Source organism: Pelodiscus sinensis, chromosome 19 (assembly GCF_049634645.1).
Source record: "Pelodiscus sinensis isolate JC-2024 chromosome 19, ASM4963464v1, whole genome shotgun sequence".
NCBI lineage: Eukaryota > Metazoa > Chordata > Testudines > Trionychidae > Pelodiscus > Pelodiscus sinensis.
In genome coordinates this window covers 2,693,876-2,720,607 of record NC_134729.1, presented here as the reverse complement: position 1 = coordinate 2,720,607, position 26,732 = coordinate 2,693,876, and the positions used below count along the sequence as shown (strand labels likewise).

The window sequence follows — 26,732 nt, the reverse complement described above, 5'->3', positions numbered from 1 at the left end:
AAACCCGCAGGCACGGCCCCAGTGCCCCCTGGAGACCCTACAATAACAAACCCGCAGGCACGGCCCGTGCTCCCTGGAGACCCTACAATAACAAACCCGCAGGCCCCGCCCCAGTGCCCCCTGGAGACCCTACAATAACAAACCCGCAGGCACGGCCCCAGTGCCCCCTGGAGACCCTACAATAACAAACCCGCAGGCACGGCCCCAGTGCCCCCTGGAGACCCTACAATAACAAACCCGCAGGGAGCCCTGGTGGGGTCCCTACAGGAGCTGGATGCTCAGGTTTATTGGGGGAAGGGCTGGGGGAGGGGGGCCTGAGCGGCTGCCCCGGGGTCAGGTGAGACTGGGTTTGATAGCAGGGAGCATGGGGGTGCGGGAGAGGACGTAGCAAGAGGCTGGGTGCGGGGGGACCGAGGAAAATGGACACGTGGGTGGGGCGGGAGCCTGCAGTGGGGGCGCTGCGGCCCGACGGGCGGGGCGGGGGGGTGCGGAGCAGGATCCTGTGTGGCCCAATGGAGTAGGGGTGGGAGGGGCCAGAGGGTGAGGAGGCGGGTCTTGAGTGATGGTGGGGGGCAGGGCAGACTGTGGGAGGGTCCTGCGTGGCGGAATGGGGGGAGGGGCGGGACAGGGGGAGGGTCCTGCGTGGCTGGGGGGCGGGGCATCGGGGGGGGGGGGGTCCTGCGGGGCAGGGGGCGGGGTCTGGCTCAGGCTCTGGACGCGGCTCCTCCGAGCTGCAGAAATGTGTTTTGAGTTTGGAAAGTGGGAGAGAAATGGCAGGAAAGGAACGTCCCAAGGGAATCCCCTCCCGTAATTACTGGGCTAGAGGGGCCGCGGGGTGGCCCCGGCTCTGGGGCAGTCCCCTCCCGTAATTACTGGGCTAGAGGGGCCGCGGGGTGGCCCCGGCTCTGGAGCAGTCCCCTCCCGTAATTACTGGGCTAGAGGGGCCGCGGGGTGGCCCCGCTCTGGAGCAGTCCCCTCCCGTAATTACTGGGCTAGAGGGGCCGCGGGGTGGCCCCGGCTCTGGGGCAGTCCCCTCCCGTAATTACTGAGCTAGAGGGGCCGCGGGGTGGCCCCGGCTCTGGGGCAGTCCCCTCCCGTAATTACTGAGCTAGAGGGGCCGCGGGGTGGCCCCGGCTCTGGGGCAGTCCCCTCCCGTAATTACTGGGCTAGAGGGGCCGTGGGGTGGCCCCGCTCTGGGGCGGGGGAGCTCCTACCATAATTACTGGGTTATGGGGGAATGTGGAGCCCATAGGGTCTCTGTGGCTGGCAGGACAGTCAGGGAATTTCTCTCCCGAGCACTCAATGGCCTGAGCCTCTCCCTGCCCCATGGCGCTGGCTCCTGACTTTGGCCTGGAACCAGCCCCCTTTTTTCCTAGGGGTCACCCCTGTCCCATCCCCGCTGCAGCCCAGGACACCCATGGGGCTGAGTCTGCGGCTCCCCTGCAGACACAGAAAGGAAAACCCTCCAGAACCCCCCCCCCCCGACCTGGGGCTGGGGTGGGCTGGACCACCCTCCGCCCTGCCCCATGTGTGCCGGGCAGGGCAGCTCCGGGGAGGCAGGGCTGAGGGCTGGCACTGTGGGGCCCGGGGGCTCCTAGCCCCTGCGGTCCCTGGCCTCGCCGTGTCACATGTGAATGCAAAAACCCTGCTCCGGCCCCGGCCCCTCTTTCACCCCAAGCACAGGCCTGCCCCGAGCTCCCCCCGGCTCCTCTCACGGCTGCCCTGGACCCTCGGCCCCCTGCCCTGCCGGGCGCGGGCCCGGAGGAGGCGGGAGAGACGGCGGAGGCAGAGGGCAGCCGCCTGTAGCAGGGAAGTTATGGTAGCTGCGGTGGAGCGGGGGGCCGGGGCGGGGGCCTGGGCTCGGAGCCACGCAGGGTCTGAAGCTATTTAGCAATCCCAGCCACGCTCGGCTGCCACACGGGCAGGGTGCCCGCGGCTCCGCCCGGCGCCCATGGGGCCTCCAGACGTCTCCAGAGCCGCGCTGGAGCAGGGAGCCGTCGGGGGCAGCGAGGCTTGAGCGGGACCCCCAGCCCCGGCCCGGGGCCATGAAGGCCCCCCAGCGGGCAGCGGGGCGCACGGACCAGATGCTGGGGGCCATGGCCGACATCCTGACCTCCATGGCCCTCCCCAGCCAGCAGTGGGTGAGGCCTGCGAGGGGGCAGGGCGGGGGTTGCTCCTGGGGGTATCGGAGCGACGTGGCACCTCTGGGGAGCAGGTGGGGCGGGGACTGGGGAGCTGGGCCCCGGCACTAGCCAGGCAGGGAGGGGGCCCTTGCCGAGTGCTGGGCCAGGCGGCTGGGGGGCTCTGTGGGGCCACGTGGGGGCTGGGCCAGGCGACTGGGGGTCCCTCCAGGGCTATGCAGGGACAGGGCAGAGGAGCTGGGGGTCCCTGCGGGGCCATGTGCGGGGGGGGATGCAGGGGGATTCCAGCAGCATCCCCCCCCTTCCCCTGGGTGTGTGCCCCGAGTCTCCATTCCTGGGGAAAGGGTGAGACTGGTTAGAGCGGAGCTTCCGGGGGAGGCTGGGACCTGCCCCCCAGCAAAGAGGCTGCCAGGGGCTGGGCTGCCAGGTGTGGGGCATGTACAGAACCAGAGCTGGGGGATGTAAAAGTCCTCCCTGTAGAGGCACTGCGGACGGCTTAGTTTGTTAGTGCAGCGTCCCTTGACAGTGTTTGTTATTGTAGGGTCTCTCAGGGCACAGGGCTGTGCTGCGGGTTTGTTATTGTAGGGTATCTCGGGGCACGGGGCTGTGCTGCGGGTTTGTTATTGTAGGGTCTCTCAGGGCATGGGGCTGTGCTGCGGGTTTGTTATTGTAGGGTATCTCGGGGCACGGGGCTGTGCTGCGGGTTTGTTATTGTAGGGTCTCTCAGGGCATGGGGCTGTGCTGCGGGTTTGTTATTGTAGGGTCTCTCAGGGCATGGGGCTGTGCTGCGGGTTTGTTATTGTAGGGTATCTCAGGGCACGGGGCTGTGCTGCGGGTTTGTTATTGTAGGGTCTCAGGGTACGGGGTAGTGCTGCGGGTTTGTTATTGTAGGGTCTTTGGGGGCACGGGGCTGTGCTGCAGGTTTGTTATTGTAGGGTCTTTGGGGGCACGGGGCTGTGCTGCGGGTTTGTTATTGTAGGGTCTTTGGGGGCACGGGGCTGTGCTGCGGGTTTGTTATTGTAGGGTCGATCATGCTGCATGGCAGGAAGCTCCCTGCCTGTTGTATGAGCCGCTCTGAAATGTGCCACGTGAGGAATCTCAAGCCAGGGACCCTCCATGTCATGGACTCCCAGCCTGTCCCTCCCCAGCATGCCAGGGGCCACATCTGAGGGAGGGAGGAGCGGCAGGCGGGGGCCACAGTGCAGGGAGTCTGCCCCCCCCCCACGGCCCTTGCCCCGCCTGCACCTCTGCTGGGACCCCCCATCAAAGCGGCTCTCAGTCTCCTGCCTTTGGGGGGGGGGGGGTTGGGCACGATGCTTCCAAACACTTTTTCCTTTGAAGAATATCAGCAGCCCCAACGCAAAGAACGACCCCCCCCCCCCCCGCAAACCGGATCCACCCCCCCCCCCCCCCCGCAAACCGGATCCACCCCCCCCCCGCAAACCGGAGCATGCCTCCCAGTGCTGACACCCCCTATCCTAACAAGCCCTTTCCTCTTCCAGGGGTTCAGAGCGGGGCCCCCTCCCTGGGCGGGGCCCAGCCTGGGAGCCTGTGCAGGACGGCGGGTGAGGCGTGATGGGGGGCGAGGGCGCAGGACGGGCCGGGCATGGCCAGTGTCGGCACCCGGCTGCTCCAGCAGAGCCAGGAAACGTCAGCAAAGCCAGTGGCCGGGTTCTGCCTCCAGCTGGAGCCGCCATGAGTGGGGGGCACGGAGAGCTGTGGGGCGGGGAGCCAGGGCTGTGGGGCAGGGCTGGGCTGCTCCCCTCCCCACTCAGCCCGTCCCTTTCCCTTCCAGCTGCCCGATCTGGAGGGCCTGGAGGACGAGATGCAGCCGGAGCATGGCAGCTCCGAGGCCCCTTCGGGGGACAGGGAGCAGCATGACGGGGGCCCCCAGGACGGGGCCCCAGGCCCCCCAGAGGCCCACGGTACGGACCAGGCTCCTGATCCCTGCCCCTCAGAAGAAGGTGAGTCCATCCTGGTGCCCCCCCCCCCAAAAAAAACCCATCTGCCCATGGGCCGGGCCCCTGCCTGCAGCTCTGCATCCCCAGCTGCCCCATGCGGCTGCAGCAGCCCGGAGCCCAGAGTAGCGCCCCTGGACTGGGCCTGGGCTGCACGCTGGCACGAAGGGGTCAGGGCTCTGGGGGTCGCGGGGGGAGGGCAGGAGTAGGGGTTACAGCCAACCCTGGTTCCCCTCCGGACTATGCCCCCCCGACATCCTGGGGGGGCTGCGAAGGGGGGGGCTGGGAGCCATCCAAGGATCTGTCATGACCCAGCTGGAGGAACCCTGCGAGACCCTCCCCCGTCCCCAGTCCCACCCGCTCAGGGCCCGGCCTCCCACTGCACCAGCAAGGGCCGCTTGGGGCCTGCTGCTTCCCAGCTGGGCCTGTCCCTCCCCCACAGGCTGAGCCAAGCCCCCCCCAATTCTTTTCCCTAGGGGTGAGGGGAGAGCCAGCGCCCCTAGAGGGGAAACGGGCCTGACCCTGGGGAACCACCCAGTTCTCCTGGACACTCTGCCCCCCAGCCCGGCCCTGCCCCCCCATAGTCCTGCCTGGCCCCTCACTCCTGCCCCACAGCCCCTGCCAGCCCTGCCCGGCCCCCCCCGCCCCGCCCCACCCCTCACTCCCACCCCACAGCCCCTGCCAGCCCTGCCCTGCCCGCCCACAGCCCTGCCCTGCCCCTCACTCCTGCCCCACAGCCCCTGCCAGCCCTGCCCCTCACGCCCACCCCGCAGCCCCTGCCAGCCCTGCCCTGCCCCTCACTCCCACCCCGCAGCCCCCACCAGCCCAATAACTTTCTGCCCCGGGGGGCAGGACAGGGGTACATGGCTCTATGGGGCTGGGAGGCCACTGGGGTCTGAGAGAGATTCCCTGGGCTTTGTCTTGAGGGTGCTGTGGGATGGGCCTGTGCTGGGGGGGGCAGTGCTGAAACACTCCTAGACCCAGGTTCCTGCCCCCCCCCCCCATGTGCTCAGCGCTGGCTCCTTCCCCCCCAGCTCCAGCCCCGGAAATGGCGGAGCTGGTGCCAGGCTCCGGGCCGTGACTCAGGCGCTGGCTCCGGCCCCAGGCTGGGGGGCGCCGGGCAGCAGATGGCATCGCAGAGCGGGCAGATGGTGCCTCCCCCGCACTGCATTGGGGGGCTGTGATTAATAGTGGGGGGGGATCCAGCACACACAGCCCCCTTGCTCTGGGCCTAGGACCCTTCCCCCCACTGCCAGCTCCCTCCCCATCTCACCCAGGGGGGATTTGACCACAAGCCTTGAGCCCCCCCCCCACCGCAGCCTCCTCACGGGAGGGGGGCAGGGAGCCGGGGCTGCCCCCACACCCCGCCCGGAGCCCCCGCTGCCCAGCGTGCCCGGCTGCAGCCTCCTCCTCTGCAGTCTGGCTGCAGCCGGGTTGGAGAATCCAAAACCCAAGGGAGCCCGGGATGGAGGCAGGCGGAGCGGGAGGGATGGAGGGATGGAGGGGGGAGGCTGGAGGCAGGCGGAGGGGGGAGGGAGAGCCCCAAGCTCCTCCCACTGGCAGCTCAGCTGCGCCCAGCCCTGTTATTCCAGCGCTGAGCGTGCTGTGGGCAGAAGCCCTGGGCCCCACGGCTTCCCCCAGCGCCCGGCCCCGATTCCTGCCGCCCGCCGGCCCCCGCTGCCCGGTCTATGGCTGGCACCTCTCGGGCAGCGGGCGCCGGTGCCCAGGGCGGCCGGGCAGCACCATGAAAGGGGGGCACCAGCGGGGCTGCTCCTGCCAACACTTGTTCCGCAAAGTCCTCGCCAAGTGCAGCTGCTGCGACACCCAAGTGCGAGGTCAGTGACTCCCCTCCCTGCCCCCCGGGTGGGGGCCGTGTCGCCCTCCCCAGCTCCGGGGCACCAACCCTGTGGGCACCTCTCTGGGGCACGGCTCACCGAGCAGCAGCTGCCTGTGGGCAGTGTGTGGGCAGCCAAGGGGGAATCTGGGGGGCACCCCACAGTTTGGGGGGCACATGCTGTGCCTGGACCCCAACAGTCACCATCTGCGGAGGGGGGGCTGGGGGGCCTGCAGCCCCACACTCGGGACAGGGGCCTGCCCCTTCTACTGGCCTGAGGGGGGGTGAACCCCCCATGCCTGCACTGGGGTGGGGGGCAGGGAGGAACCCCCCAGCATGTCTGTTGTGCCCCCCACATTCTTATCCTGAGCCCCAGCCGTCTTGCCTGACACTGCAGGAGGATTTGGGCTCCTGCTTCAGCGATCTGCTGGGGGAGGGGTGAGGCTGGGGGCCTGTTTGCCCCTGACCCCCACTTTGGCCTGGGCAGGCTGCGCTGCAGTTCCCAGGATTGGCCAGTAGGGGGTGCCCTGTCCCAGCCACTCAGTTACACAGCTCTGCCCATGCTGGGCTCCTGGTATCCCCACTTCTCGTCTCCTGGGGGGCGCTCTGTGTTGGGGGGCACCCAGCTGAGCTGGGGCTGGGGCAGAGCCCAAGGCCTGGCTGTCAGGGGCTGCGGGTCGGGAGTGAGGGGCACGTTAGTAAAACTCCTGGGTCCCGCTGCCAGCTCTGGGTCAGAAGGGGGGGCCGGGAGCCAGGACTCCTGGTTCCCCCCAGTTCTGGGGGCCCATGGGGGCTGGGAGCCAGGACTCCTGGTTCCCCCCAGTTCTGGGGGCCCATGGGGGCTGGGAGCCAGGACTCCTGGTTTCCCCCAGCTCTGGGTCAGAAGGGGGGGCCGGGAGCCAGGACTCCTGGTTCCCCCAGGTCTGGGGGCCCATGGGGGCTGGGAGCCAGGACTCCTGGTTCCCCCCAGTTCTGGGGGCCCATGGGGGCTGGGAGCCAGGACTCCTGGTTCCCCCCAGTTCTGGGGGCCCATGGGGGCTGGGAGCCAGGACTCCTGGTTTCCCCCAGCTCTGGGTCAGAAGGGGGGGCCGGGAGCCAGGACTCCTGGTTCCCCCAGGTCTGGGGGCCCATGGGGGCCGGGAGCCAGGACTCCTGGTTCCCCCCAGTTCTGGGGGCCTATGGGGGCTGGGAGCCAGGACTCCTGGTTCCCCCCAGTTCTGGGGGCCCATGGGGGCTGGGAGCCAGGACTCCTGGTTCCCCCCAGTTCTGGGGGCCCATGGGGGCTGGGAGCCAGGACTCCTGGGTTTCCCCCAGGTCTGGGGGCCGTGTAGGCTGGTGGTCCCAGGCAGGAGCCCTGGGGTTCTGCTGAGTCTCCGGACAGCACCCCCTCCTGGCCGGGCTGAAGGCAGAGCAGGCTAATGGGGCACAGGGCAGACCCACATCCCCCTTTGCCGGGATCTCTGCCCCTTCCCTGCAGGACCGGGTCACTGGCAGGGGCAGGTGCCCCAGCGCTGTGGGTCTCAGTGCCAGGGGTGGGGGAGAGTCCCAGTGCCGGGGTGCCCAGGTGTGGGACCTAATGTGGGGGAGGGGGTGCCAGCCAAGCTCCCGATGTCCCTTGACGCCTGCCCCCTCGGGCTGGCACTGGCCTGGCCGGCTCCCGGAGTCCAGAGGGTCACTAGCCCCACAGCTTCCTGCCCCAGCTGGTGCCCGGCAGGGACCTCTGCCAACCCGCCCCCCGCCCCAGGCTGAGCCAGCCCTGCTTTCACCCAGCCAATGGCAGAAATTTGGATGAGAGCAAAGAGGGGCCAGCTGGTAGCCCAGGGCTCCTGGGTTCTCTCCCTGGCTTGGGGAGGGGAGTGGGGTCTAGGGGTTAGAGCAGGGAGCCAGGACTCTACCCCCAGCTCTGGAAGATTGGGGGACAGCTCTGCTCGGTGTATGGCTAGCCTTTCCCTTGCCTGGGACCTACAGTCTGCCCCCCCAGCCCCTTGCTCCCCCCACAGGGCTCAGTGCCTGCTCAGCCCCCCTCCGAAACCTGGCCCTGAGATTTCTGTCCCTGCTGAGAAGCCTTTCTGTACCTGGCGCCGAGGTGTTATTGTAGGGTTGTCTGTCTTGCGTACCCTGTTTTGTTATTGTAGGGTCTCCCAGGAGCTCGGGACAGGGCAAAGTGGGATCCTTTGTTGGCAGCTTGCCGGAGGGTGTGGGGCTGTGGAATGTGTTCTGTTATTGTAGGGTCTCCCGCCCAGCCGGGTTGTTATTGACGGATGCTGTTGTGTGGCAGGAGCCTGACTGTCCGTGGCGGGAGGGGCTCAACCAGCTGAGCGGCCCTCTGGGAGGGGGGTGGCCAGGAAGGGGGGCAGCCCTGGGGCAGGACCCCAATTGCCTCATGGGACCTGTCCTGAAATGCAGCCATTGGGCAGCCAGCGCGGGAAACCTCCCCCCGCGCTGGACAGACCCCAGCTGCCCCCCAGCCCTGGGTCCCCCCGGGGTTCAGCCCCCCCTCCAGCCTTGGGTTGCCCACAGGACTTGCCCCCACCCCGAGCCCAGGGATCCCCCCCACTGTCCCGCAGGGCTCAGCTCCCAGTGCCCTGGGAGGGGTGTTTTGGAAGGATGAGCTCATGGGGGGGGGCACCGCACAGGGCCCCCCCCAGGCCTGGCAAAGCCGCCGAGTCAGCAGCAGCCTCGCGTTGCTCCCAAGCTCTGCGTCTCCCTGCGGCGGCCCGGGGGGGGGGGGGGGGGCGGAGGGGGGCTGCCCAGTGACAGTGCGGAGCTACCAGCAGAGTGCATGTTCCAGGCTGCCTGTGCCCCTCGCCCCCAGCCCCTGCCAGCCCATCCCCCCCCCAGCCCTGCCGGTGCCCCTCACCCCCATCCCACAGCCCCTGCCAGCCCAGCCCCCCCCAGCCCTGCCGGTGCCCCTCACCCCCATCCCACAGCCCCTGCCAGCCCATCCCCCCCAGCCCTGCCGGTGCCCCTCACCCCCATCCCACAGCCCCTGCCAGCCCAGCCCCCCCCAGCCCTGCCAGTGCCCCTCACCCCCATCCCACAGCCCCTGCCAGCCCAGCCCCCCCCAGCCCTGCCGGTGCCCCTCACCCACAGCCCTCCGTTGTGTCAGGCCTGGGCTCCCCCATGGCTCGGTGAGGGGGGGTCCCAGGGTAACTGCACTGAGCTCCGGGGGGGGGTCACTGGCTTCTCGGGGCTGGGGGGGTCCGTCAAGGTCCGTCCTGCACATTGACCCGAGCCCCCTTGGGGCCCCCCTCCAGCCCCCCCGGGCAGCTGGGCTGCTCTGTCTGCATCTCCCCCGACATCCCCCCTCAGTCCGTCCCTTTGATGATTTCTCCAGTGCACCCCCCCCCACGCCACCTCCCAAGCCTTCTGGTCCCTCCCCCAGCTTATTGCCCCTCCCCTTCCTCCCAGGCCCTCTGCCCCCCCCCCCCCCCCCAACACAGCCTGTTTATACAATAATAAAAGCCACATTTTTTTGTCAGCCTCATTCAAATAAACAGAGCGTAATGGGAAAAATGTTGGCAGGGCCCTGGACTGGCGGGGGGGGGGGGGGGGAGCCCTGCACTTAACCCCCTGGCTACTGCCTGGAAGCCCCCCCTCCACGCCTGCCGCCCCCTCCCTCCAGCAGTCCATCCCGCTGGGACCTGACTCCCCCTCCGGTGTTTTCCTGTTGAGGCAGGTCCCAGATGGGCCCCCCCATCCCACGTGGCCCCTCTCCACCCAGGACCCCCAGCACCCTCTGTTCTGGGTTCAGTCTTGTGCCTGGCCCTCCCCTGGGTTTGAGGGCAGGGGGAGAGGGGCTGGGAGCCAGGAGCCCGGGGTTCTATCCCTGGCTCTGGAGGGAGAGTGGGGGGTAGTGGTTACAGCGGGAGGGAGGGGATGGGAGGAGGACCCCGGGTTCTCCCCGCCTGCCGTCCAGGGCTCAGGAGCTCAGTCAACGCAGCCCTGCTGAGCACGGCCCTCCCGGGGCGTGGCTGGCGCCTGCTGCCGGCCCGGCCCATGGTGCCCGGTGCCAACCCGGGCGCGGGAGGGCTGGGGATGCAGCGAACGCAGCTGTCTGTGCTCAGCTCGGGCGCCTGGCCGCCGGCCCAGCCACGCTCCGCACCGGCCTCAGGCCCAGCGCTGGAGCTGCCCCTTCGGCCACGGCCGCCAGCGGCCCCCAAACCTGGGCACTGCCCTGGCTGCCCCCGGTGCCAGCACCCTGCAGGGAATCCAAGGGCCTGCTGGCCGGCGCAGGGGCCCCCCATCACCCGGCTCCGCTCCGGCCCAGGGGCTGGGAAGGGGGCACCCGCCCTCCCCATAGGGCCCCGTGTTCCAGCCCCGGCCGGTTTGCTGCATGAGCTCAGAGGCCCCTCTTCCTTAGGCACTTTAAAAAAAACGATCAAGACCCCAAACTAATCCCCTGCCACCAGGCTCCACCGCTCCAGGAACAGCCCGGCTCCGACCTGGCACTGGGGGGGGTCTCCTGGGGGCAGGACGCTGCGCGCCCCAGGCCTGCCCTCTGGCGAGGGGGCTGCATGGACCCCCAGCACGGCTGGGACGGCCGTGGGCGGGGGCGCCTGCTGCAGCGGCTTGACAGCTCCCGGGCTCCCGAGGCAGGCGAGGTTATTTCAGGAGAAGGTGCCGTCTCGCTGCATGGGATTATCACCTCCTGCCAGGTGCTGGCCCAGCCCACGCGCCCCCCCCCCCCCCAGCCAGGCCCTTTCTGGGGGGGGCCTGCCCTCCCCCTGTCCTGCCTGGTATAGGGCTTTGCTACTGGCAGGTTCTGGGTGAGAGCAGGCACCCCGCAGGGCCAGCCCCCCCGAGGGATGGCAGGAAGGGACACTTCTTGCCTCTGGAATGCATGCCTCAGTTTCCCTAAAGCATCCAGCAGGGGGTGCTGCTGGGAACCCAGGACTCGGACGTGTGGGTTCTCCCCCCAGCTTTGGGGAGGTGCCTCCCTCCCAGAAGATGGGGCTGGGAAGAGGGACCCCAGCTGGGAAATGTGGGGGGCTCTACAGGGGCTGGCGGTGGGAGCCAATCTTGGGGTACGCGTGGAGGGAGGGGAGGGGGTCCCCAGTGTGAGAAGCAGGAGGGCAAGCTGGGCTCACTGCCAGCTCGCCCCCTCTCCCCATAGAGCTGGAGTTGAACAGAGTGAGGCCCAGTCCCAAGCCCCTTCCCAGCCAGCGCTGTGCCCAAAAGCTCTCGCTTTGGGTTGCTGATTCGAGCTTTCTCTGCGGCTTCTCTCCACGCCCCTCCCCCCAAATGATCCCCAGCCCAGGGTTTGCATTGGCCCCCCCCGGGGAAGCCCCCTGGCCCCCATCTCTCAGGTTCCCTGCTGGGTGGTGCTTTGGGCGGTGGCCTTTGGTGTTTTGCCTCTCTCACACCGTAAGGCCACTTGGTTGCTCTGCACGTTTCTCTCCCCGCCCCCCCGCTGAGCGTGCACCGACACGAGTGCACGCACAGATGTACACGTGCCCACATTCGCACGCTCTTGTGCACCCCTGCTCCCCTTTAGGCCCCGATCCCTGGGGGCCCCGAGCGCTGGGAGCGGGGCCTTTTGGAAGGCATCAGCAGGGCCCCGGGCTGGGCTCCACAGGGCCCCTGACCCCTCGGCCTCTCCTCTCCCCCAGAGGCCTACTCCGTGGCGGACAGCGATGGCAGCATCTCCGCCTCGGTGGCCTCCATCCAGCCGCAGCCCTCGTCCGGCTCGGCGCCCAGCTCGCCCGGCTCCCGCCACTCCGTCAGCACCCTCAAGAAGTGGCTGACCAACCCGGTGCGGAAGCTGAGCACGGGCAGCCTGGCCAAGGGCGAGCGCAAGCCGGAGGGGCGGCCCCGGCGGGAGGGCAGGCGGCACGGCCGGCAGGAGGAGAGGAAGAGCATCGACCTGGGGCTGCTGGGCAAAGCCGACGACTCCCTGGCCGCCCCTCGGGAGCCCAAGGCCACGGTGAGCACGGGGGGGAGGCTGGGCACTGCTATGGGGGATGGGGGATGGGTACCGCAGGGCGGGGGTCCCGGGGGGACGGGTACCGCAGGGCGGGGGTCCCGGGGGGACGGGTACCGCAGGGCGGGGGTGCCAGGGGCTGGGTACCGCAGGGAGGGGGTCCCGGGGGGATGGGTACCGCAGGGCGGGGGTCCCGGGGGGATGGGTACCGCAGGGCGGGGGTCCCGGGGGGACGGGTACCGCAGGGCGGGAGTCCCGGGGGACGGGTACCGCAGGGCGGGGGTGCCGGGGGGCTGGGTACCGCAGGGCGTGGGTCCCGGGGGAACGGGTACCGCAGGGCAGGGGTGCCGGGGGAGGGGGAACCGCAGGGCGGGGGTCCCGGGGGGACGGGTACCGCAGGGCGGGAGTCACGGGGGGCTGGGTACCGCAGGGCGGGGGTGCCAGGGGCTGGGTACCGCAGGGAGGGGGTGCCGGGAGGGGTACCGCAGGGCGGGGGTGCCGGGGGGCTGGGTACCGCAGGGCGGGAGTTCCGGGGGGACGGGTACCGCAGGGCGGGGGTGCCGGGGGACGGGTACCGCAGGGCGGGGGTGCCGGGGGGCTGGGTACCGCAGGGCGTGGGTCCCGGGGGAACGGGTACCGCAGGGCAGGGGTGCCGGGGGAGGGGGAACCGCAGGGCGGGGGTCCCGGGGGGACGGGTACCGCAGGGCGGGGGTGCCGGGGGAGGGGAACCGCAGGGAGGGGGTGCCGGGGGAGGGGGAACCGCAGGGCGGGGGTGCCGGGGGACGGGTACCGCAGGGCGGGGGTGCCGGGGGGCTGGGTACCGCAGGGCGTGGGTCCCGGGGGAACGGGTACCGCAGGGTGGGGGTGCCGGGGCAGGGGGAACCGCAGGGCGGGGGTCCCGGGGGGACGGGTACCGCAGGGCGGGGGTCCCGGGGGAGGGGGTACCGCAGGGCGGGGGTCCCGGGGGGACGGGTACCGCAGGGCGGGGGTCCCGGGGGGGACGGGTACCGCAGGGCGGGGGTGCCGGGGGAGGGGGAACCGCAGGGCGAGGGTGCCGGGGGTGGGGGTACTGCAGGGCGGGGGTTCTGGGCGATGGACTAACATTGCTAGGAAGGTGGGGGCTGGCTCCCCCAGGGTGCCCTTGCCTGGCAGATCCAGGGGTGGCCCCGGGACACCCAGCAGCCACAATCTGCCCCCCAGTTGGGGCCACTTCTGCCCCACCCCCGTCCTGGCAGGCGTCTAGGAAAACAGCCTCCTGAATTCACGATGCCCTGGGGGGGGGGGGGGGTGCCTGAGCCCTAGAGGGGGAGCAGCCTACGCGCCCCCCGACTCCCTCTGTAATCCCTGTCCCCCTCGCTCCCCAGGCCTTTTCCTCCCCCCACGCCTGCGCCCACCACACGGGCGGGGGATCATGGGGAAGAGTCTGCCGTGGGCTACCCTCCCCCCAGCGGGGCTGTGGCCCTAGCCCCCATCTGACCCCCCCCAGCGGGGCTGTGGCCCTAGCCCCCATCTGACCCCCCCCAGCGGGGCTGTGGCCCTAGCCCCCATCTAACCCCTTGCCCCGGTGTGGTGCAGGAATCGGGCCCCACGGAGGGCGGGCGGCTGCCGGACCTGGCTCTGCTCTGCAGCCTGCTGGAGGGGGGCGCTGCGGAGGCAACCCCACAGGTGAGGTGGGGGCGTTGGGCGTGGCGGGGGCACCAGAGCGAGGGGGCAGGGCCATAGGGGACCCTCCCTTCTCCCCACCCCCATGCTCTGGAAGCGCCTGTGCGGGCGCCAGGCCAGGCCTTGTTCTTGGGCAGCAGGTGCCGGTCCCTGGGGCATTTAGTGCTGCCAGGCTGGCTGGGACCCAGCAGGGCCCCCCCCCCCCCGCCCTCGCTGGGGGCCTCTTCCCCAGCTAGCAGGATCTGCCTGGTGCTGGGGGGTGGGAGCAGGGACCGGGCGATGCTGCTGGGGGCCCGGGGCCCGAGGGGGGGCTGCGGGGTCACTCGCTGGCAGGCTGCCTTTGCTGCTGCCCCCCCAGGGGCTGAGTTTCGGCCCCGTCGGTGGAGTCTCCATTCCCAGGGCATCCCACGCAGGGCCTGCAGTTTCCATAGTAACCGCATCTCTGGCCATTTGGGATTCCCTGAGAAACCCCAGGCGTCCCCACAGCACAGGAGTGTCCTCGGCAACACACCCCAGTCCATGTGCAAGCACACCCCGTGCACCTGCCAGTGCACACACAAGCACACCCATGCGCACACCAGTGCACACAAGCACACCCATGCGCACACCAGTGCACACAAGCACACCCATGCGCACACCAGTGCACACAAGCACTCGCATGCGCACACCAGTGCACACACAAGCACACCCATGCGCACACCAGTGCACACACAAGCACACCCATGCGCACACCAGTGCACACAAGCACACCCATGCGCACACCAGTGCACACACAAGCACACCCATGCGCACACCAGTGCACACAAGCACACCCATGTGCACACCAGTGCACACAAGCACTCGCATGTGCACACCAGTGCACACACAAGCACACCCATGCGCACACCAGTGCACACAAGCACACCCATGCGCACACCAGTGCACACAAGCACACCCATGCGCACACCAGTGCACACAAGCACTCGCATGTGCACACCAGTGCACACACAAGCACACCCATGCGCACACCAGTGCACACAAGCACACCCATGCGCACACCAGTGCACACAAGCACACCCATGCGCACACCAGTGTACACACAAGCACACCCATGCACACACCAGTGCACACAGGGCTGGATTAAGACCTTAGAGGCCCTAAGCACAGAAAAGATGATGGTGCCCCCATATGTAATTCAAAATAAAAACAATACTATCCTGTAAAATCTCTTTTTTTGGTGCTCCTGCTTTGCTGGTGCCCTAAGCGCGTGCTTAGTCTGCCAGTTGGATAATCCAGCCCTGAGTGCACACACAAGCACGCCCATGCACACACCAGTGCGCACAAGCACACCCCATGCACACACCAGTGCACACCCATGCACACACCAGTGCACACACAAGCACACCCTCGCACACCCCAGTGCACACAAGCGTACCCATGCACACACCAGTGCATACACCACTGCACACACAAGCACACCCATGCACACACAAGCATTCACATGCACACACAAGCACACTCATGCACACAAGCACAGCCATGCACACACCAGTGCACACACAAGCACACCCAGCACACCCACGAATGCATATGTGTGTGCAATGGGTGTGTCTACCAGAGCACATGTTGACATGCCCCCACGCACATGCCAGTGCACATGCAGACACAGCCCTCACGTACCAGAGCACATGCAACAGTGTCTCCATGCACATGCTAGTGCACACACAGACATGCTCCTGCACAAATGCCAGTACCATGCACACACCAGTGTACATGCAGACCCCTCCCCCTCGCACCTATGCACATGCAGATGTACTCCATGCCCACACCAGTGCATATGAAAACATGCCCCATGCGCACAGCGGTGCACACGCAGACACTCCCTTGGCACATGCCTGTGCACATGCAGACATGTCTGTGCACACGTGCTAGCACACAGAATGCTGGTGTGTGCATGGGTACACTTGTATGTGCACTGGTGTGTGCATGGGGTGTGCTTGTGCGCACTGGTGTGTGCATGGGCGTGCTTGTGTGTGCACTCAGAATGCACATGTAAACATGCCCCCCCACATGCGTCACCAAGGGGTGGGGAGTCCCCAGGAGCAGTCCCACGTGACTCAGCCTGCAGGCGGACAGGCTGCGGATGGCGGGGAGGGGAAGGGGCAACGGCCGCGTGTTTCCAAGAGGCCCGGCGCTCCAGGCTGCCAGGGATGCTAGTGCAGCTGCCGGAGCCCCAAGCTCCTTGGAATTGCCACCAGGGCACGGGGCTCTGCGCAGCTTTGGGGGCCGGGGGGGGCCTAGTGCTGTGCTCTGGGCAGTGCCAAGGGTGCACAGGGGGTTCCTGGTCCCCAGGGACCAGGAGCAGCCAGGGCAGCTCAGCTTGGGGAGAGTGGGGCCCAGAGCCAGGGCCCTGCCCCCCATCTCTGCCCCCCCCCCCGTCAGAGAGACTCCCTCACATACACACACACACACATCTCTGCCTCTAGACAGCCCCGCCCCTGCCTTTGTCACACCCTCGTCACACCCCCACCCAGGCTCAGGTTACAGAGAGCGGTGCGGGGGGGGGGGGGGGGATTGGGTCTGTGCTCCCTCAGTAGGTCCCACCCGAAACTCCCCTCCCCAGCCAGGCACCGGTGCCGTGCCCAGGGAAACTGAGGCACACGCCCGGAGAACTCACGTGTAATGTAACAAGGTGAATAAACCCCTGGTTCCTCACACCATTCCTGTGCACTCGCAGACATGCCCCTGGCACACGCCAGTGCACATGCCAACATGCCATATACACACACGCCAGTGCACATGCCAACGTGCCCCGCACACACGCCAGTGCACTCCCAGATGTGCCGGCCAGCACACGCCCGTGCACACGCAGACACGCCCCTTGCACACACCCGTGCACACGCCCCGCGCACACGCCCATGCACACGCAGAGACCTCCTGCGGGCGGCCCATTGCAGATGCCCTGCGTGCACAGACACCCCCCTCCGGGCACCTTCTGTCCCTCTTGGCTTAGCAGCTGCATTGCTGGGGGGAGGGACTTGGAGTTTTCCATGGCTCCCCCGAGGGCCCCCCTACGGGCCTGCCCTGCCCTGGCAGGGTCTCCCCCAGCTCTGTGCCCAGGGGCCTGGAGGCGGGTGCTGGTGCCCGGGTGAGAGGTGGCAGGGCTGTGCCATACCCCCTAACTGTGTCCCCCCCCGGCAGGGCCCCAGCTCCTCTCACGTCTCCAGTGACCCCCAAGCCCTGGCCCCCTGTGACGAGCTCCATGGCTCCCCCCTGGAGGAAGCCACCAGCGAGGAGGAGAGGAAGAGTGCCTTAGAAAAGAGTATGTAAGTGGAGCCCCGCGCCCGCAGGACAGGGCAGGGCAGGGGGAGGGGCGGGGTTGGGGGGCCTGGAGGGGGGGCCAGGGGTTATCAACAGGATTCTTGGATGAGGGGTACCTGGGGCGGGGCTGGAGGTCCTGGAGGGGATGCCAGGGGGCAGAGGCAGGGTTCCTGGCTGAGGGGTGCTGGCAGCAGGGCTGGGGGTCCTGGAGGGGGTGCCAGGGGCAGAGGCAGGGTTCCTGGCTGAGGGGTACCTGGGGCGGGGCTGGGGGTCCTGGAGGGGCTGCCAGGGGGCAGAGGCAGGGTTCCTGGCTGAGGGGTGCTGGGAGCAGGGCTGGGGGTCCTGGAGGGGGGAGCCAGCTTGGCCCTGGGCCCGGATACGGAGCAGAGGGACCGGCAAGGCCAGAAACAGGAGACCTTGGCCCTGGCCCATAAGCTCAGAGGGGGCCCTGGCGTCTGGCCTTGGCAGCCCAGGGCCGGATGGGGGAATGGGGGGTCTCACAAGGGGCCACGTCCCCTCCCCGCTTTCAGACGCGGCCGTTCCCTCCCGCCGGCAGGTTTGTCCTCGCGGAGCTCCTGGAGACGGAGAAGATGTACGTGGAGGACCTGGGCCAGATAGTGGAGGTGTGAACCCCCCCCGACCACCCCGGCTCCCCTCCCCCAACGGCCCCCTGCCCCGAGACCCCCCTGCAGGGCGACACCAGCCCTAGAGCCCCCCCAAGCTCCCCCAGCCCTGAGCCTGGCCCTGGGAACCCAGCTCCACCCTGGGATCCCCCCCCCCCGATATCCTTCCCCTGCCTGGCAGCCCTGGCAGGTCGCTCCCCACTGACCTGCCCCTGCCCCTGCCCCTGCCCCCAGGGCTACGTAGCACCCCCCCCGGAACCCCTCCCCACTGACCTGCCCCTGCCCCCAGGGCTACATAGCACCCCTCCGGGACCCCTCCCCACTGACCTGCCCCTGCCCCCAGGGCTACATAGCACCCCCCCGGGACCCCTCCCCACTGACCTGCCCCTGCCCCCAGGGCTACATAGCCCCCCCCCCGGGACCCCTCCCTACTGACCTGCCCCTGCCCCCAGGGCTACATAGCACCCCCCCGGGACCCCTCCCTACTGACCTGCTCCTGCCCCCAGGGCTACATAGCCCCCCCCCGGGACCCCTCCCTACTGACCTGCCCCTGCCCCCAGGGCTACATAGCACCCCCCCCGGGACCCCTCCCCACTGACCTGCCCCTGCCCCCAGGGCTACATAGCACCCCCCCGGGATCCCTCCCCACTGACCTGCCCCTGCCCCCAGGGCTACATAGCACCCCCCCGGGACCCCTCCCTACTGACCTGCTCCTGCCCCCAGGGCTACATAGCACCCCCCCGGGACCCCTCCCCACTGACCTGCTCCTGCCCCCAGGGCTACATAGCCCTCCCCCCCCGGGACCCCTCCCTACTGACCTGCCCCTGCCCCCAGGGCTACATGGCCGCTATGCGGGCCCGGGGCGTCCCTGAGGACATGGAGGGCAAGGACAAGATTATCTTCGGGAACATCCACCAGATCTACGACTGGCACAAGGAGTGAGTCAGGGGACGGGTCCCCCTATGGGTCACAGGGACAACCCCCCCCCCACTCCCCGCTGTGCTTTGTCCTGGGCTGGGCCTCCCTGGGCTGCCTGGGCCAGGCCGGCTCCTCCCCCCGCAGTCAGGCTGAAGAAATGTGGAGACCCTGGACACCTCTGCCGGGACCCCTTTTCGCCCGCTGCAGGGGCATCCCCTGGGTACCGGCAGGATCCGGGGAGTTCCCGGTTCCCAGCCATCAGAAGCCCCCGCTGCTCCCCCCGGACGTGGTGCCACACGGCGCGCTGAGCCCCTGGGAGACCAGCTGCCTGTGGGGCTGGGGCGGAGGGCTGGGGGGTCTCCCCCTGGGTTCTCAGCCCTCTCTGCCCCCCCCCAGTTACTTCCTCAAAGAGCTGGAGAAATGTCTGCAGCACCCGGACCTGCTGGCGCAGCTCTTTATAAAGCACGTGAGTCCCGGGCGTCGCTGCATGTGCCCTGCCTTGCCATCCTGCCAGGCCCCGCCCCTACTGCAGGCCCCGCCCCCAGGCCCGCCTACCAGCCGCATCCACCCCCATCCCAGCCTTGCCATCCTGCCAGGCCCCGCCCACCACAGGCCCCGCCCCAAGGCCCGCCTCCCAGCTGCACCCCACCCCCATCCCAGCCTTGCCATCCTGCCAGGCCCCGCCCACCACAGGCCCCGCCCCCAGGCCCGCCTCCCAGCCGCACCCCACCCCCAGCGCAGCCTGGCCATGCTGCCAGGCCCGCCTTCCAACTGTATCTTATCCCCCGCCCCTAACCCTCAGGCCCTGCCCCTCAGGCCTGCCTTGCTACCCTAGCAGGCCCCGCCCCCACCATAGGCCCCGCCCCTGTCCCCGCCTCCCAGCCACATCCCACCACTATCCTGCCAGACCCAGGCCTCGTCCCCTAACTGTACCCCACCTCCAGCCCTGCCCTGCCAGTCTGCCAGGCCCCGCCCCCTCCCCAGGCTCCGCCCCAGACCCGCCTCTCAGCCATATCTTATCCCCAGCCTGGCCTTGCCATCCCACCAGGCTCGGCCCCTGTCTCCCCCCACCCCCAGGGCCCACCTCCCAGCCATGCCGCACCCCCAGGCCTGTCACCAGGCTCTGCCCCTCCACCCCATCCTGCTGTGTCTCCCAGGCCCCATTCCAGTCTGCAGCCAGGGCCCTGCCCCCAAGTCCCACCATGTCACTCGGTCTTGCCCTGTCACACCCAGAGGGCTGCCCCCTCACCCATGTGCCCCTCAGGCCAGGAAGCCTCTGCTCCCCCATGCCCTACTACCATCGCCCTGCAAGGGCCCCGCCCTTTCACACCTGCTTTGTGCTGCGCCCCAGTGGGAGGGCTGGCTGCCGTATGGTGCTGCAGGGACCCTGGCATCTCTCCTGTGGTGAGGTAGGGACCCCGGCTCCTCCGGGCACTGCCGCAGGTCCTAGCGGGAGTTAGCTGCCCAGCCCAGAGTATAGTCACATGGCAGGCATAGGTTGGGGGCTGTGCACGTGCTATGGGGTGCGCACTGGCATGGGCAGGTGTGTACCAGTGTGTGCAGGCTTGCACTAGTGTGCATTGGCATGTGTGGGTGTGTGTTGGCATGTGCCGGCGTGTGCCAGTCTGTGCGGGCTTGCACTAGTGTCCATTCGCATGTGCGGATGTGCACGGGCACGTGTGGGCATGAACCGGCGTGCCCTGCTGTGCATCAGCATGTCACTGGCGTGTGCGGACCTGCACAGTCACGTGCGGGTGTGCCCTGACATGCCCTGCTGTATATTAGCTTGTCACTGGCATGTGCGGAGGTGCACAAGCATGTGCGGGTGTGCACCGGCGAGTGCGGGCATGCACTAACGTGCCCTGCTGCATATTAGCATGCCACTGGCGTGTGCCTGGGACCATGGTCACCTCCCCCGTTCCCTTCCAGGAGCGCCGTTTGCACATGTACGTCGTTTACTGCCAGAACAAGCCCAAATCCGAGCACATCGTCTCCGAGTACATCGACTCCTATTTTGAGGTGAGGGGCCCCCCGGCTTCCCCATCCGGCCCATCTGCAGCCCCCCCGCCGGGCCCCCACGGCCCTCTCCTGGGCAGCCTGCTCCAGGCCTCCCCCTCTCGCCCCATGCGACCCCCCTCTGCACCTCCTAGCCCTGCACAACCTGCCCTGTCTGACCTCCCTGTGGGACCTCCAGTTCCAGCTGTCGCCCCCCCCCAGCCCAGACTCGGGCTGTTCCCTCCCCTCCCCTCCCTGCTGGAGGGAGGCAGGGCCAGGCAGTGAGGAAGCCGGGGGGCTGAACGCTGCCTCTGTTGCCCCAGGAGCTCAAGCAGGATCTGGGCCACAGGCTGCAGCTGAATGATCTGCTCATCAAGCCAGTGCAGAGGATCATGAAATACCAGCTGCTGCTCAAGGTGAGAAGGGCCTGCCAGAGCCGGGACGCTCCACCCCAGAGCCAGCCGCCCTCCGCTCTGCCAGGGCCGGGACGCTCCACCCCAGAGCCAGCCGCCCTCCGCTCTGCCAGGGCCGGGACGCTCCACCCCAGAGCCAGCCGCCCTCCGCTCTGCCAGGGCCGGGACGCTCAACCCCAGAGCCAGCCGCCCTCTGCTCTGCCAGGGCCGGGACGCTCCACCCCAGAGCCAGCCTCCCTCTGCTCTGCCAGGGCCGGGACGCTCAACCCCAGAGCCAGCCGCCCTCCGCTCTTGCAGGGCTGGGACGCTCCACCCCAGAGCCAGCCGCCCTCTGCTCTGCCAGGGCTGGGACGCTCCACCCCAGAGCCAGCCGCCCTCCGCTCTGCCAGGGCTGGGACACTCCACCCCAGAGCCAGCCGCCCTCCGCTCTGCCAGGGCTGGGACGCTCCACCCCAGAGCCAGCCGCCCTCTGCTCTGCCAGGGCCAGGACACTCCACCCCAGAGCCAGCTGCCCTCCGCTCTGCCAGGGCTGGGACGCTCCACCCCAGAGCCAGCCCAACAGCTCTGCAGTGCCCCACAACCCCGACCCACATCCCCCCAGCCCTGGGTTCTCCCCCCTCGCACCTCTCTTCTGGCGTGCCGCCCCCCTGCTAGCCCCGCCAGTGGCGGCAGAAGGCTTGGCGTGAAAGGTGGCGGACCCAGCGTCTCGGGGGCTCCGTCCTACGAGCCGAGTGGGACGGGATGGTTCTGACCCGGACTCCCAGGCCTGGCGTTTTGCCTTGGTCCCTGCCAGGGGCATGAGCCGTCGGCTTCTCCCTCCGGCCTGCCCCATGCTGGGAGCCACCCACTCTGCGTGGGGCTGCACCGGGACCCTTGCCAGTCCCTGGGCCGTAGCTGGGGGCACCATCCCCCATCACCTCAGGCTCAGGCCCTGTTCTCTTGGCCCAGGACTTCCTGAAGTACTCCAGCAAGGCCGGCAGGGACACCGCGCAGCTGGAGGTAGGGGCGGTGCCAGCTGGGGGACCCCACTGGGCTGGGGGGTCGCCCCCTGCCGACGCCCTGGCCTGCATGTTTCCATGGGGACGGGGGGGGGGAGCGCAGGGCAGCATCTCCATGGAGACTGTGGGGGACATGGGGGAGGAGGGGGCAGCTGGGGGTTCATCTTGCGGCTGGCTCAGTGCCCATTAGGAAAACGAAACCAGCTGGGTCATCACAAGGGTTGGGGGGGGGTCTGAAAATTACTCACCAGCCCTGCCGGTGCCCCTCACTCCTGACCCACAGCCTCTGCCCCCCCCAGCCCGGCCAGTGCCCCACACTCCTGACCCACAGTCTCTGCCCCCCCAGCCCTGCCGGTGCCCCTCACTCCTGACCCACAGACTCTGCCCCCCCCAGCCCTGCCGGTGCCCCTCACTCCTGACCCACAGCCTCTGCCCCCCCCCAGCCCTGCCGGTGCCCCTCACTCCTGACCCACAGCCTCTGCCCCCCCCCAGCCCGGCCGGTGCCCCACACTCCTGACCCACAGCCTCTGCCCCCCCCAGCCCTGCCGGTGCCCCACACTCCTGACCCACAGCCTCTGCCCCCCCAGCCCTGCCGGTGCCCCTCACTCCTGACCCACAGCCTCTGCCCCCCCAGCCCTGCCAGTGCCCCTCCCCCCCAGCCCTGCCAGTGCCCCTCCCCCCCGCCCCAGGTATCTGCAGCTCCTGCAGCCCGGGTGGTGCGGGAGGCCCGGGGACCCAGGGCTCTTGCTGTGCCCCACAGAAAGCCGTGGAGGTGATGTGCTTCGTGCCCAAGCGCTGCAACGACATGATGAACGTGGGGCGGCTGCAGGGCTTTGAGGTAGGAGTCGGGGGGGGGGGAGGCTCCCTGGGGGGCGATCAACTGTCTCCCCCCATGCCTGGGCCCGGCCCCCTGGGAGCACTGTGAGACCCAGGGATGTGGGGGTTGGGGTTGTGCCTGCTGGAGCAGCCAAGGGGTCCCTTGGCTCTTTGCCCAGAGTTCTGGGGAGCTGAATGGCCACCAGGGGGCACTGATTCACCCCCCACGGCTCCCTAGAGCTGGGGCCCGAACCTGAGCACCCCGTGGGGCCGTGACTGTTCCCCGATTGGCCGTGCAGAGTGGGCACTGATTGGGGGCTGGGGCAGGCGTTGGGGTGCAGAGGGGTGGCAGGAAGATTGGGGGCTGGGATGGGGGCACTGGTGGGGCAGGGAAGGTGCTGGTGGGGCCCGGGAGGGCAACGGGAAGGTGAGGGGCTGGGGGGGGGGCACTGGTGGGGTGGGGAAAGGGCTGGGGGGGGCCAGCAAAGCGGCAAATGGAATGTGGGGGGCTGGAGGGCCCCTGGGGGGGCGGGGCACTGGGGGGGCAAGGAAGCTGCTGGGGGGGTGGGCAAAGGAGCAAATGGAAGGTGGGGGGCTAGAGGGGCAGGCACTGGTCGGGTGGGGATGTTTTTCACCTCCATGCGCCCCCCTCTGCCCCCCCAGGGCAAGCTGACGGCGCAGGGGAAGCTGCTGCAGCAGGACACCTTCTGGGTGACAGAGCAGGACGGAGGGTTCCTGCCGCGGGCCAGGGAGCGACGCGTCTTCCTCTTCGAGCAGCTCGTCATCTTCAGCGAGCCCCTGGAGCGGCGCAAGGCCTTCTCCCCGCCCGCCTACCTCTTCAAGAGCAGCATCAAGGTACCGGCCGGAGCCCCGCCCCCGGCCATGGAGCCCCGCCCCCGGCCATGGAGCCCCGCCCCCAAGGAACAGACCCTGGCCATGGAGCCACGCCCCCAAGGAACAGACCCCCTCTCCCAGCTACGGAGCCCCGCCCCCAGCCATGGAGCCCCGCCCCCCAGGAACAGACCCTGGCCATGGAGCCACGCCCCCAAGGAACAGACCCCCTCTCCCAGCTACGGAGCCCCGCCCCCAGCCATGGAGCCCCGCCCCCCAGGAACAGACCCTGGCCATGGAGCCCCGCCCCCAAGGAACAGACCCTGGCCATGGAGCCCCGCCCCCAAGGAACAGACCCCCCCGCTCCTCAGGCACGGAGCCCCGCCCCCAAGGAACAGACCCCCTCTCCCAGCTACGGAGCCCCGCCCCCAAGACGCATGGGATCCCCCACCTCTAGCAGGCCCTACCCCCACCCAGGGGGCTCCTTTATCTCACCCTGCCCCCAGCCAGGGCGCCCACACAGAGCGTCTCACCACTCCACCGCCCCCCCATGCCCAAGTGTCGCCCCCTGCAGCCCCCAGCCACCAGTGGGGCTGGACCAGGCTTTGGAGTAGGGGTGCCAAGCTGCATGTCCCCTACCCCGCCGGCGTCCGCCGCTCGCCGCCCCCTGGAGCTGGGGCTGGGGGGGCTGGAACCGGAGCCGGGGGGCCCTGGAGGGGAACTGAGCGCCCAGCAATGCCTCTGTCTGCCCCTCCAGCAAGGCCCCCTGGTGCAGCCAGTGGTGAGGTGCAGTCCATGGGGGGCTGCCGCCGGTGGGGGGGCTGCAGCCGGTGGGGGGGGCTGTGGCCCATGGGTGGCGCCCCCCTCAGGCCGGGCTCCCTGCCACAGGTCAGCTGCCTGGGGCTGGAGGAGGGGGTGGAGAACGACCCCTGCAAGTTCGCCCTGACCTCACGCGGCGCCGACCGCAGCAGCGTCCGCTACGTGCTCCAGGCCGCGGCCCCCGAGATCGCCCAGGCCTGGGCGGCCGACGTCAGCCTCATCCTGGAGACCCAGCGCAACTTCCTCAATGGTAGGCGCCCCCCCCGGGACCCGCGGCCCTGGGACCCACCCCCTCCCCCTGGGCCCATCCCCCTCCCCCTGGGCTGCCCTGGGACCCACCCCCTCCCCCGGGGCCCCTCCCCCTCCCCCACGCTGCCCAGGGATTCTCCCCCTCCCCCGGGGCCCATCCCCCTCCCCCTGGGCTGCCCTGGGACCCACCCCCTCCCCCTGGGCCCCTCCCCCTGGGCTGCCCTGGGACCCGCCCCCTCCCCCTGGGCCCCTCCCCCTGGGCTGCCCTGGGACCCACCCCCTCCCCCTCCCCCTGGGCTGCCCTGGGACCCACCCCCTCCCCCTGGGCCCATCCCCCTCCCCCAGGGCTGCCCTGGGACCCACCCCCTCCCCCTGGGCCCATTGCCCTCCCCCTGGGCTGCCCTGGGACCCGCCCCCTCCCCCTGGGCTGCCCTGGGACCCGGCCCCTCCCCCTGGACTGGATTTTCCCCCCCTCCATTGTCTGCCCTGCCCTAGGGCCGTGCTCAGGGTGGGGGAGGGAGTGGCCCGTGGGACTCTCGTGCAGCAGGCGTGCGAGGCGTGAGCACGTGTGTGGTTCCCGCCCCCAGCGCTGCAGTCGCCCATCGAGTACCAGCGGCGGGAGAACAAGTCCCACAGCCTGGGCTGGGCGGGCGCCCTGCGGCCCCTCTCCTCCGCGGACCCGAGCCGGGGGCCCAGCCTCAGGGCCTGCAACACCTCCCTGCCCGCCCTCCACCTGCCCAGCGGCCCTGCGCGCCCGCCGCCCTCCGAGGTACAGGGGCAGGGAATGCCGGGGGGGGGCATGGAGCTCAGATCTGGGGGGGGGCACAGCTGCTGTGGGGGGCAGGGCGGGGCCCGAGCCAGGACTCTGGGGCCCATCTCTCCTCGCGCTTCCCTTGCAGCCAGCCTGCAGCCGGAGCTCCCTCGCGCCCCGCACGGCCTCCCCAGCCCGCGTCTGCCTGGACTTCCCCCCCGGCCTCCAGCCCCAGGTCCCCCCCTCCGGGGTGAGTGAGGAGGGGGCAGCCCCAGGGCTGCATCCTGGCCTGGAGCTGCGGGGGGGGGGGGAGGGGGGGAAGCTAGATGGGAATGTCCTTTGCCTGTCTCTCCTACTCCCATGCTGCTGCGGTAGCCTCCCCCCAGCCCTGCCGGGCCCCAGTCCCGCCCTGCAACCCCCCCAGTGCCCCTCCCTTGCACCCCGCAATCTCCCCCCCCGCTGGGCCCCAGGCCCACCCCACAGCCCTGCCCTGCCCCTCCCTCCCGCCTCCCTACCCCTCCCAGCCAAGTCCTACACCCCTCACTCCTGCCTCCCGCTGCCACCCCCCGCCCAGCCAGTGCCCCAGTCCCAATCTACAGCCCTGCCACTGCCCCCAGCCCCCACCCCACTGCCCCCAGCCCTGCCCGTGCCCCTGGCTCCCAACCTGCAGCCCCCACGCCCAGTACCGGAGGTGGTTCCCCGGCCCTGGAGTTTGTGGCTGAGGCCTGCTGTGATCCTGGGGTGGTCAGAGGGGGCTGGGCCAGTCTGGCTGGAGGGGGGGCACGGAGCAGGGGGGTGCTGCTGACCCTGGCTGTGTTTGTCCCTGGCAGGCCCTGGGGGGGACCGGCTGCCTGCCCCCCGAGCTGGGCTCCCTCGCCCCCAGCGCCCGGCTCGCCAGACTTGACGAGGACGAGCTGTGACCCTTCCTGCCCCCAGCTCGGGAACGCCTGCACCCCCCCCCCCGCCCAGCAACTGGAGTGAGCCGGGGAGACGTGGGGCCCCGCACCCCCCGCGGGAGGAGGGAACGTGGACGCAGCCTTGAATAGCGTCCTCCTGCCCAAGGGACCCTCGTACTGAGGGGGGCTGCCCCCCAGGACTCTTCAGTGCATGGAGCCACCTTGGGGCCGGGCAGTGGGTGCCAGAAAGGGGGCACATGGGGCCTCAGAGCTGGGTTGGACCCCGTGATCCATCCCAACCCATCGCCCTGCCCCCCAGCTGCGCCCCCTGCCCCCTTGGCTCCTGTTTTGGGAGGGGGGCAGCTGCCAGACCCCCCTTTACCCCACTGGGGGCATGAAGCAGCCAGCCCTGGGCTCTCGGGGCCCTGCCCCCCCATCTCTGGCCCCAGGGTGTGCGACCTGGCCTGGCCAGGCCCCCTCCTGGCCCGGGGGGCGCCGGGGGGCCTGTGTATGCATGCTGGGCCCGGCCCGGAGCGGGGACCACTCCTTTGTTTCATAATAAAGGTTTTGATTTATCAAAGAGGGAAAATGCCTCTGAGCTTGGA

General features: G+C 69.5%; 1 protein-coding gene across 3 annotated transcripts; it reads left to right on the top strand.

The window, feature by feature from the left end:
* The first annotated feature begins 1,808 nt into the window (after nt 1-1,808).
* On the top strand, nt 1,809-26,732 carry ARHGEF25 (Rho guanine nucleotide exchange factor 25). 3 transcript variants are annotated; one of them, XM_075901758.1, is made up of 17 exons: nt 1,809-2,141; nt 3,937-4,105; nt 11,546-11,859; nt 13,432-13,521; nt 16,699-16,823; nt 17,375-17,441; nt 18,276-18,379; nt 18,756-18,825; nt 20,289-20,378; nt 20,678-20,770; nt 21,716-21,766; nt 22,526-22,603; nt 23,245-23,436; nt 24,301-24,481; nt 25,068-25,249; nt 25,380-25,481; nt 26,062-26,730. In XM_075901758.1, the coding sequence occupies exons 1-17, from the start codon at nt 2,046-2,048 to the stop codon at nt 26,149-26,151; spliced, it is 2,094 nt and encodes a 697-aa protein (XP_075757873.1). In that variant the 5' UTR covers nt 1,809-2,045; the 3' UTR covers nt 26,152-26,730. The 3 variants fall into 3 exon arrangements, with proteins under 3 accessions (XP_075757873.1, XP_075757871.1, XP_075757872.1); XM_075901756.1 differs by lacking the exons at nt 1,809-2,141; nt 3,937-4,105 and adding an exon at nt 5,619-5,934 and having other exon boundaries at nt 26,062-26,732; XM_075901757.1 differs by lacking the exons at nt 1,809-2,141; nt 3,937-4,105; nt 25,380-25,481 and adding an exon at nt 5,619-5,934 and having other exon boundaries at nt 26,062-26,731.

Bases quoted from the DNA above. Each gene is read 5' to 3' on its own strand.
- ARHGEF25 (XM_075901758.1), top strand. From the start codon at position 2,046: ATGAAGGCCCCCCAGCGGGCAGCGGGGCGCACGGACCAGATGCTGGGG. The intron at 17,442-18,275 runs GTGTGAACCCCC...CCCTGCCCCCAG, and splicing joins ACCTGGGCCAGATAGTGGAG to GGCTACATGGCCGCTATGCG. The intron at 25,482-26,061 runs GTGAGTGAGGAG...TGTCCCTGGCAG, and splicing joins CCCAGGTCCCCCCCTCCGGG to GCCCTGGGGGGGACCGGCTG.